This window comes from Drosophila persimilis, unplaced genomic scaffold (genome assembly GCF_003286085.1).
Source record: "Drosophila persimilis strain 14011-0111.01,24,50 unplaced genomic scaffold, DperRS2 tig00000686-arrow-arrow-pilon, whole genome shotgun sequence".
NCBI classification, from domain to species: Eukaryota; Metazoa; Arthropoda; class Insecta; order Diptera; family Drosophilidae; genus Drosophila; species Drosophila persimilis.
Window position 1 is genome coordinate 931,892 of NW_020825336.1, and position 11,875 is coordinate 943,766.

Here is an 11,875-nt window from a genome sequence, read left to right on the forward strand (position 1 = left end):
TTTAATTCTCATTTTGAATCTCCCGCAAGAAAACAGCTGTTTGCGTTCTCCTGAAATTTCTCAGCGGGAAAGTTTTAAAAGCTTCCTGTCATGGTAAGGAGGGAAAAGGGAATTGACGAAATGCGTGTTATCCAAGCTCCATTGAAGTATTGAACTTTAGTAATTATGCAAAAATAGTCTCTAAATTTAAAAGTTTATGTATCGGATCGATATACATATATGTATATGCAGGAATCTATTTAAATGCAAGAATACGCCAAAAACATGCCAAGCTGAGAAAATGTAGTCATTATTCAAAGCAGCTTGGATAACGGAATTTTAACATGAATTAAAGAAGATAGGGTATACAAATGACAACACCCCATACATATGTTGTTGATATACAGAAAATGTGTAGGATGATGGATGGATCTACAAGAAGTATTAGTTTTTTCGCAGTTTAACGCGAAATGTTTAAATAGTGGGGGGTCGTTTTGTTTTTCATCGGTATATTTTAAAAATGGGGCGGTATATTTCGGTATATTTGTAAGGTCTGACGCTCATAATTCAACGAAAAAATGAGTCGTTATTTTGAATGGGCTATAAAGAGGGTATGGACAACAGGCGAAAACGGCCAAAGCAAATCGCAATTTTGTACGAACCCTCACCTAGCGTGTGAGGACAATATACCTTGAAGACTAAATCGGCAAGGTACATTTAGCAAATGGGGTAGATTTTACCTAGCGTGCGTTGCATTTTCCGGGCCGTGTTGCCTGTTGCCCACACCCACTTCTTCGTTCCTCTATGTAGCAAATGTGTAGTTATCATGTAGTTCTGTGCGTAATTTCAGTGTAGACACTGAAGCGCGAAGTCGTTCACTAGCTTTGAATTCATTTTTGGACCTCTGAAGCGCGCGTCGTCGGCTGGGGTCTCTCCGTGCTTTCGTTTCTTTTTTGTGTTGTGTGTTGTTGATTTACTTTCGTTGGTTTTTAATTTAAAGTAAGCGCCTGCCCAAGCGGTACTCGGGGCTCTGGCTCTGCTCGACTCAAGACTCAAGTGGAGGTCGTGTGCCGAGAGCCTCCGGCCAGTTTCTAGTGTCTCCAGTGCTTAGGGTTTTACTGAAAACTACTAAAATTACACGAAAAACCAACAATTGCTAGCCTAGCCTAGCCCTGTCTGCTGCCTGGCACACATCAAAATAAAACACTTGAGAGTGGCATTGCTGGGGTGCTTGCTTGCGCTGTTGGTTGTTGGTGCTTCGTGGTGGTGCTGCTCTGTTGTCCATGCCCATGTCCCGTGTGCCTGGCCTGTGCCGCTCCAGAACTTGTTTCGTGGCCGGCCTAGAGTTTGGTTTTTTTGAGTTCTTGCATGCGCGCCGATAACACGTTTAACCGGTGTGCGTGTGTGCCGCCACTTGCATGTGTGTGTGCGTGTGTGTGTCTGTGCTTAAGTGCATGTGTGTGTGTCTCCTTCAACAAACTGTTGCTGCTGCTGCTGCTGCCACTACTGATGACGTCGACGAAGGCCCTTCTGCGGCATGCTGCTGCAGGCCATAATTATTATGCTGCTGCCCTCCCAATTGAATTCCAATTAGAATTGCGATCTGTGAAGGTCGTCGTGCAGCAACACACACACATACACACACACACGTACACCACACACAAGAGAGTTCCACCAAATTAATTGGCGGCATTTAGCCGGCCGGCTTGGGATTCGGCGGCTCTGCTTCGTTGCCTCTTTGGAGTCAGTCCGGGGGGGAGGTCAATCAACGTTGGAGAGCAACAGCAGTAGCAGTGGCAGTGGCAGAGCGAGAAGAAGCAGGCAGCAGCAAAGCAAGAAGAACAAAATTGTTTGTCTGTCGTTCCGGTTGCCGTAATATTTGCCTATTTTGGGTCCCGGCTCTCACCTTTCGTGACGTTTGCTGCTAAAAATAACCAGTGAACACATTCCTAAACATATGATTCCCTTTCGTACTTTTGAACAATTTAAAAAAGTGTAACGGTAATGGTAGCAGAGTAGTGGCAACACCTACACCACATACGCTCTCATGGCCCACACACCAATACCAATGCAAAGCACTCTACCGGCAATTAATAAAAAAAAACAAAAGCAACAAAAAGTGGGAGAAAGACAAAAGCAGACCTCGGTGCACCGAAGCTTGTGAATACCCTTGCAAAATTGGTTTCTCTCTTAGAGCTATAGGGATATAGTTGTCCGATTTTAGTACGGTTCGAGAGGTGGATCTAGGATTTGCAATCTGCATCCATTAGCTCCAAGAGCAGACCAAGGAGAGACTCCTTAAGAACAAAGCTCTCTATGGCAGCTAGGTAGAGGCTTCCCGTAAACTTTATTGGATCGAAATATTTACTATTCCTTATCATAGCACCTCCACCTCCCCCCCTGCAAGGGTATTTGCAAAACTCAAGTGAGGTATAAATCGAAAAACGTTCCACTCTAACGACATATTTCAATGGCTACGCAATAATTTGTTTATAGAAAGCAAAAACAAAAACAAGAAGATAGTAACCAGAAATGGGAAAATATTCGCCAACTGATAAACATTTTTTTTCTTCTTTTTTTTATGTGTTATAAAAATAATATGTTCCGTTCCGCAGCACCGCAAAAAGCGATAAACAATAATCTAAGCCAAAAAGAAAGTGAAAAGTGAAAAGTGTGTAACCAAAAGCAATACGAAAGAAGTTTGTAATTAGAAAAAAAAAAACCACAAACAGAAGGAGGAAAATTGTTAAATATGACACCATCGCCGACCAAGGAGCTCGTGAGTGCCACACCGACAATTTCCCGACGTCCGCGTGAGGAATTCGCCGAGAAGGTGGGGTCACATACATATATACCATACCAAACATTCAAGGGAGGGATATACATAGTACAACCCGTCCAGAACTTCCTGTGTGTCTGTGTTTCCATTAATTGACCCCAAATTCCTGGCATATATGCCTTTCAAAAGCATATAAACATTTGCTGGTCTCCTTCCCTGCCCCGCTCTGTTCGGACTTTATAGATTTGTTCATTTGCTCTTTAAACCGTTGCCCGTTTGTTTTTGTGTTTGTTTGTTTTGTGCAATGCACAGTACAATAAAATATATGTACTCGATCCGTACACACAGCACACATCAATGTGCCGTCCAAATAAATATAGCTGTCATCGCTCTTTTTTTCCTTCGACTTCTGTCGCCCTCTCCCAACCTCTCACCTGCTGCTGGGCCTGCCTCCTCCACCTCACCTGGGTGTTCGTTCTACATACATTATGATTTCCGTTACTGCATCACCTCATCCTTTCTTGGCCCTGCCCTGCCCTGCCTTGCCTTTCCCGCCACTCATTTCCGTCTAGAGTCTGGACTGTGCTTTGATTTTGGTTCAGTCCATCGCTTTTCTTAGCTCTGACTAATCGAATTCTTCTAGCTGCTGGCCATGGCCTACACGTAAGGTACCCCACTGATAAGATATCATTTGGACAGAGCCTAATAATCGCTGCTGTTCTATGAGTTCTTTGTGTTCTATCAGTTCTTGAGTCTATAGAGTTTATAAATGAAATACAGAGAGGGTAGAATTTGCGGAATTCATTAATGAAAATATATATCCCAATTAAATTTATAGTCATTATTTTGGTTCATTCTTCAGATTACCCCAGTGCATGTCCAAGCCACCGAAAAGTGCCGAAAACGAAATACATGTTGTGTGCAGAACGATGCTCGATTCAAGTCTCGTCGATAAGATTCATTTGAAATGCAAGCTGTAATTCCCCTAAGAATTTCCACATATGTATTCCCCATTGAAATTCCAGTCATTATCTTCTGATTTGCATTCTCATTTCACGCTGACGTCACTTGAAGACACTTGAAATGCAAATAATTAAAAGAAACACTTGCAACAATAACAAAAGACAAACAAATTTTTGTTTAAATTCAAAGCCAGTGCCTTAATGAGAGGTCAATGTAGTACGCCCCTAGTACCCCCTACCCCCATCCACAGTTCCCTGTGAGGAATCTCGGCAATCGAGAGATCTGTAAACTGGTATTAAAACTGTTGGCGAATGGCGAGTGAGAACATGATATATACACGGCCTAATAGATGTTGAACGGTTACAGCTACGGATTCAAATGCAAATTAGTTGAAATATTTTAGTTATTTATAGCCAAGATCTGGATCCAGACAAAAGCTGTCACCAGACAACGCCCCAGGAATGTGATACAGAGAGGGAGAGGGAGGGAGAGAGAGATGTCAAGCGTGGCTTCGAGGCCCCGAAAACCGAAACAAATTAAGAGACAACTCCACTCACAGCAATCAGTGGGGCTTTGGCTTTTTTCTTTCCTTCTTTTTTTTGTCAATTGATTGATTCGCCACAGTCGGCAGCAAGTTTGCTTGTAGATCAATCAATTGGTTGCACATGCCGAGGTGTACCTGTGCGGGAGTTGTGGTACGAACATAATACATATATCGTGTATATATACTTATGTCTGGGGCTGTCAACGATTGTCAGTCAAGCGTCTAATGCAGGCGAATTTAATGGCATTGACCATGAGGCTAATACCAAGCGGAGGAATAAAGTTTTGATACCCTTGCCAGGAGAGGGTACTACTAACTACTAACTTTATAGAGGAAATGTGTTTTATAACCTCCATAATTTACTCAATGGAACCCCATACGTCCTGTCTAGTTTGGTTCATTATATCACTCATATATCTTGTTCCTTTTTTTGCCGTTTTATGTCCAGCATTGAAGGCCAATATCGTGGGTTTGGTGGCTTTTTGTGGCGTGCTAGCAGCTAATTTTGTAAATTCTGCATATGCTGTTTGCACATTAACAAAAAGAAAGAAAAAACAACAGAAAATAGCTGAAAAGGGTCGAATTTTCGATACCCTAACCAGTTTGCAGTTTGATTCCTTTGGCAAGAGAAAAGATTTCCTCTGTGGGAGAGCTGTACTTTCACCGATTCCTATGATCATTTCTGAGTTACAGAGGTGTCCCTTTTCAAGTGTGTCCTATGGCTGGCAGCGTCTATTGGACCCTTTCCCCAAAAAGGGTATTCCAAGTGAAAAAGAACGAAAATGAGAACAAAAATTGCCGCGCCACATAAAACGACATGCCGTGCGAAATCTGATGCAATCGATGAGATCATCCCACAGCAGAGCAGCCCGCCCCTCCACCAAAAGCAACAAGAATCTCGGAAGACCAAACCCGAAGCTCACACGAGCGTACTACAAGTCGTCCATAATTATACAAATAATAAGCCAAAGCCAAAGCCAAAGCCACACTCGAAGCCCAAGAGCCAAGAGCCAAGAGCCAACATAATCGTTTCATTAGCTTGAGGAAAAGTCTCCCTGATTCCCTGATCGTTCAATTCTAGAAATGAGACATCATCCATTCCATCTTTTAGAATTTCCAGCCATCCAGTTCTGAGTCATTTCTTGGCAGCCTCTTCTTGGTGCATCATCATCATGGCCCTCCATCCTTTTCTGCCTTTCGTTTCGCATTTGGACTTTCCATTTCTCAAAGTACACTTGAAGAAAAAGCCCGGCCCAACGTTTTTAATTAATTAATACATTTTTTGCGTGTGGTTTAAGTGCCTCCGCGAAGGTGGCAAAATTATAATTATAATGGATTTTTGCTTTTGATATTAATCTTTATGGCCCGCCCGTTTGGCTGATTTGTTTTCTGTAACTGTGCCTGTGCCTTTGGCTTCCTGCTTTTTGGTTGCTGTTGAATTAAAACTAGAACTGAGTCATCGAGTCGTCATTCCAGCCCCAAAAAGCATCTTTTTGTTGAATACCCTTTCAGAGGGTATTAAACGGCAAACAGGGAAGTGTTTGTAGGCCTGTCCCAACTTTCTCTTCTCAAAATTGGGATAGCAAAGTGCATCTACAGCTTCGACGAACTGCTGCAAAGGCGTTCATCCTTTTGCATTCTGCTGCTGCTTTTTTTGACACTGTGCAACCCGAGGCTGCAGCCAACAGTCCCCCCTTTGTGGCTTTTCAAACGCCATGCCATACCATTCCGTATACTATATGCCACAAGCAGATGGAGAGATGTGTGTGTTGTGTGTGTGTATATAGGTGGCTGCTGCGCCTATGTATTTCCATTTGGAGAGGCTTATTTGCGTTTTAAACGCCTTGCACTTGCCACGAGGCTAAGTACGGCCTGCCGCTAACTGGTTGGCGACAATCGGCCATCCGTCGACTGGTTACTGGCCGACAGATACCTGACATCTCTCTGACAACTTTGTCAACTGTTTAATTGCATTATTAGTTTTCATTGCTACAGCCATTTGCTGGTAAATTGCCTCAGATGATTGCCCCCACCCGACCCAGACTCAATTGGAATTTCGGTTAACGATAATTCTTCAGGGGCCGGGTCTCCACTAACTCCACTGAGGGAAAGAAACCAACTAGCTCCCACTAGAAACGAGTTTGATGAATGGAAAGGTGCCTCCAAAGATGACAGGGACAAAAGAGAAATTTTGTTATTCAATCCAAGACGAGATTATGTAGAATAAAGATGCTATCACCGTTAAATGTGAGAATAATAACTGTATCTTTGCGCTGGACTTTCCTAAAAGTCTTAAGCGTTGATTGTCATAAGAAATATGACAGATGGGGAAGTCGAGGGGCAATCAATTCGAAGTCCTTCACGGCGAATGCCATACCTCTTCTGTAGATCCTTAGACTACCTATGTATATATCTTCTTTGAGTATTTTTCTTATAGATTGTATATCCAGTATGTTCTGGGTTTATGCCGATCTTTCAGTGGTTACGATATGGCTATGATATGGCTATGGAAATATAATTCCAATAGATTCCTTTCAATTCTTTCACTTAAAAGTTCGATTTTTCCTTCTTTGCTCATTTTGAAATCAATTTTTTACCCTAATTCAAATCGTTTTGTTGTTGTTTTTTCCAGTGTCCCTTCATTTGGTGTTCATTTCGGGTCTTTTGGTGCGATTGTTGCGTGTGGTGTGCCTTTTGTTAGATATTTCCCAATGGGCGTGTTAGTTAGATACATAGATACGGCGAGTGGACGTTTGGCCGACCACGGATATCATCTTGCACACCTTTCCAAAAAGCCAAAGAGTAGCGGGTGGGCCGGGGGATGGGCCGGGGCAGGGCAGGGCCAGGTGGTAGCGGGCCCTGTCATATCACATGGCAGTGTTTGCGCAATGGAATGCCGGCACGCTATCGTTATAGGGAGGGTGTTTTGGGGGGTGGTCTCATCATCGTCCACCTCCTCATTCTCATTCTCCTTCTCCCTCTGTCCTCCGCCCTCTGCCCTCCTCCTTCTGCCTTTGCTCCTTTTCCATTTCCCCCGTTCTTTGTCATTTTTGGGCCCCCCCGGAGGCGTGTCATACATTTATTCCTGTTATTATTAAATTAATTGATTTTGACTTTAATACGTTTATTTTGGAACAGCTGGCGAAATGCTATTAAAGCAAAAGTTTACGCTCGGATCGTTTTGCCTATTATTAGACGCGTTTTTTTTTTTTTTGTTTCTTCAACAGCAAAATTCTCCATTCGAAACATAAATTTGTTTGCTTTAACTACGAGCGTTTTATTCATACTTTTTTCTGTGTGATCTTTCAGCTTTTATTTTATTTTTTTGTTGCTTTTTGTCTTTTTGGGACGACTTTGAACCCGCGTAACCTCAATTTGTATCCAAATGTATTTAGCATATATTCGCTGGTTGTTGTTTAGCCTTAGTTTTGGCCAATCATTTACGCCAGTCGAACATTTCACACCCAGCGAAAAGCCAGTTTTGAAGGTGGTTCAACGGGCAAGCCAACGGTAAGCTCTGCTTCTTGTAAGCTTTCTGACGTCACAGCGGCGCCAGTGCAAGCAGTGCAAGAGAGCAGAGAGAGGAAGCTTGAACCAGTGCAGGGTCCGAAGAGAGCAAGCAGAGATCACAGAAACTAGAGTTCTGCTTGAAGCCGCTGTTTAAAAGTTGCAGAATAAACTATGTATGATTGCTAGAGATTATATTTCTGCGATTAATAATGCAGACAAAATCTAGCGTCCATCTCTCTTTCCTTTCACCCGCACTAGGCGGCGGGCAAGCCCCTCTGCTGCCTCTGCTGCCTCTTCTGCCTCTCCTTCTCTCCTTCCATGCAGCCGCCCATATGGGCTTTTGGCCTTTCTCCCAAAAATTGCAAATAAAACAGTCAGTCCCCTTCGCACCAGTCCCCTTCGCAGTCCCCTTCGCACCATTCCACCCCGCGGGCAGAGAGTTTTCTGTTTTTGCAAAAACCCCGCGTCATGCGTGCCTCCTCCCACTTGGCACCTATTTATGTACATATGTCTTGTTTGCCTACAGTTGGGGTCGAAATAGCATAGCCATCTAGCTGAAGACTGCACGCAGCTTGTGGTGTGGCTTATTATTGCTGGGCTATAATTGTGGCCGCTGCTGTGTTGGCTCTCAAGCCCCATTTATGTTTTGTTTGTGTGAATATCATGGGGTATCGCATGTAAGTACGAATATTGGATGGACCATGTACTCCTCTCCTCCTACTCCTACTCCCTCCTCTCTCCTCCTCTTTCCTTCTGGTGGTCTATTTCTCTTCCCCTTCATCTGTTGGATGGCTGCTGCTGCTGCTGCTGTTTGGGGTTCGCGGTCGATCTGTGCATTGCCTGCCTGCCGCCGGCAACCGGTCACGTTTACTGTTGTTGCTCTCACACACACTCGCTTAAATGGTAGGCACAGCACCACACCAGCTGTGTGTGTGTGTGTGCTCTTTATAACTGTAAAAACATGCTCGCCCACTTCCTTTCGAGCCGGCCGGAGCGGCGCGCACACGTTGGAACGCATTGTCCAGCCGTCGTTCCCCCCCCGCTCCCCCTCTCCCTCCCCCTCTCTTTCTATCCCGCCAAATTCTTTGCTCTTGCCCCCCCCCACTCTTCAGCCATCTCGGGCTCCCCCTCTTAACCAATTTCCTTCACACATCCCCATCACCCCCTCCATCATCCCCATTACAGTGCGTTTGAGTGTTTGTGTTAATTATACCCTAACCGAGAGAACTATGGCTTTAGCGGGAAGGTTAGACATAACCCAGATGAAACAGATCACGTAAGAGATATGCCAGAAGACATAAAGTACCCCCCCCCGTGGAGGCGACAGATCTGTTAGGGTATCGAAATCCGTGTCTCCATCGGGTGGAATTTCTTTCACCGTTCCGTTCGTTAATTGTGGCAAATGTGCACAATTTAAAGACGGTATAAAATATCCAATTCCCATATCAGATATATGTACGACTTAAACAATTTTTCAATTTCAACACCCACCCATAATTTTGGCTTATTTTGTGGCTTTTACTTTGCCAATGTTTGTTGCTGTTGTCGTTGCTGTTGTCGTTGGCATTGGGGCGCCCCCCCCCTCCCCCCACAGTGCCCCAGCAAACAGCTGTCATTGTGTGCGCCCCGCCCCGTCTGTCTGGTATCTGCGTATGCGTGCTTGTGCATGACTTAATAGCGGATAAATGTTATATGGCGGGTCATATAAACACATTCATACTCGCAAGTACACACATTCATAGAGTACGACTATGTTTATTTGATACTTTGCACACAATGCACTGGCCATTGGCCATTGGCCATCCAAGCACCGAACCGTCCGACCTTCATTCATAATTGGATGTCATTCAAATATTGCTACCCTTGGTGGATGGTATAGGAACCCCCCAAAGAACTGTCGATAGGCGATGTTGCATCATAGCTGAAGTATTTCGCTTGGGCTGGGCTTGTACTTTAGGGTCAATAACGTTCGACCATCAAGCAAATAATATTCCCCAAAAATAACACGGAAGAAGCAATCCAAATATTTCTCTTTTTTATGGCTTTTATGGAAAATTTGCAGGCCAATAAATAGAGCAGAATAGTATATCATTATTCATGAAACTAAACCATAGATTTATTGTACTTCTCCACTACTTTATGTTGTGCAGATGTTTCGCCTGCAAATGATTTATTCTGCAGTCGATCCATAAGGGAATTGTTTGAATATTTGAAATTTATTATTACTCAGGAACCTGCCTCAACCAACACCAAACATTAAAGTATATGTATATGTATGTACGATTCCTTTGAAGTGGAGCAAAGAGAAGAGAAGAGAAGACTTTGTGCAGAACACTAAATAAGTATATTGTATACCGGGCGAACCATATCCGTCGAATGATTAATTCATGGTCTTTCTCGGGACGTCTGCGGGACTATGCAACGGGTTGTATGAGTAATATTTGATACGAATCGTGTATTCATGGAGATTCCGCTTCGTTTCATCGCAAAAATAAACACATAACTGCTCCAATTTGTTAGTTATACATATTTTATTAATCTTTTCACAATAAACATTTGGGCGCAGCAATATTTCTCTGGGCGCAGCCACACGACTGTGTGTGGCATGCGGCATGTGGTAAGCTCTTCTCCCTTCCTTTTTGGCGCCCGCCTGCAGATGCGGTTGGGGCAAAAGTGTTTCTGCTGCCTCATGCTGCTGCGAATGGCGTGAACTTTCCTCCTTTCCACCACTCCAGCTCTCCCCCCTTGCCTTTTTGCCCCACACTGGGATGATTTTCTTTCGTTCTTTCTCGCCCTCCCGCTGTGATTTCAGATTGCCCCACCAGCAGGTCCACAGACCAGAATGGTATGTATTTTCCAGCCAAAAGCATTTGGCTCCCAGGAATCTGATTATTTCTTTATACTCAAGTATTTAACACTTCAAATAAACACTTTTGGAATACCATTTGTGAGAAATATTCACCTGCAAATTGAGGACATGCTAAACAGTTTTGGTTCTTTGATAATTCATATAGTTGTTAATTAATCAATTATAGATTTAAAGCAATCATCAAAGCAAACCCCCCGGCGTATACGTTATATTCCGCTGAAACATTAAGTATACGCGGAGGTGTTGACATTTCTGAAGATGGAGCATTGCCTTTCGGTTTGTTATGCAGTTTGATGCAAGAATAACAAAAAGAGAGATGCCATATGCAAATACAAAAAGACAGGAGTAGATCTTTTAACGAAAATATTTATTTAATCGATGCTGGAATACATAAGAAAAACAGTTCCTTATTTTTTCCAAACATTGTGGGATTTTTTTAAGCAGACACAAGCTTAAGAAAAACATTGTTTGCCGAAAATAGATTTAAAGAACCGATTTTTGCAGCTTTACGGAAATATGCTCCAGGCTTAATAACAGCCAATCGTGTTAATGTCATGAGTCTTCATTAAGAGCATCTGATTTCTTTTATTGTCACCAACTATTTCGAGTTTTAAGATTTTAAGATAACTGATCCCGAAATTGATCCTCCATCTATACAAAAAAAGATTCTTTCGATTAGAGAAAGACAGATGATCTTCGGGCAAAAAAAACGATCAATAAAATGTAAAACTATTTTGCTACATTTACGTTTCTACCTACATACCAACTACATGACTCAGTGGCGACACCTACATGGCAATTCTACATGCACTTTACATGGATTTTACACAAATTATACACAAGTTAACGATCACAAGATAGAGAGAGAGAGAGAGAAAATAGAAAAGAGCGAAAAGAGCATTGTTTGTCGTGTGTGCTCGGTGCTCGGTGCTCGTGTGTGTGTTACAGTCGCGGTCTCTGCCATTGGAAAAGCAGAAAACTTAAATTCAAATTAAAGAAGGATTAAAAAAGTGAATTTCCCAACGATTTATGGCCCAACGGGGAATCGGGGACGGGACTGCAGATGCTAGTGTGCAATGTGTGGCTCTCCGTTTTGAGTGCATGTTTAAGCCTGTTTGGACCCGCACAGACGGACAGTCACATCCCAATGGAGTGCTTAAAATATGCATGTTTAAGCCCTGTTCGCGCGGTACAGTCATCTCCATTAAGTGCTTAAAATATGCATGCTTTA

The 11,875-nt window shown here is 43.2% G+C and overlaps 1 protein-coding gene across 1 annotated transcript in view; it reads left to right on the plus strand.

Annotated features, from left to right (window-relative positions):
- The first annotated feature begins 2,673 nt into the window (after positions 1 to 2,673).
- Positions 2,674 to 11,875, plus strand: part of LOC6600529 (four and a half LIM domains protein 2) — a 58,018-nt gene continuing 48,816 nt past the window's right edge. Inside the window, exon 1 of the mRNA XM_026991694.1 lies at positions 2,674 to 2,812. Within this exon, the coding sequence (XP_026847495.1) occupies positions 2,732 to 2,812 (81 nt within the window). The 5' untranslated portion in view covers positions 2,674 to 2,731. The remainder of the gene's footprint in view (positions 2,813 to 11,875) is intronic.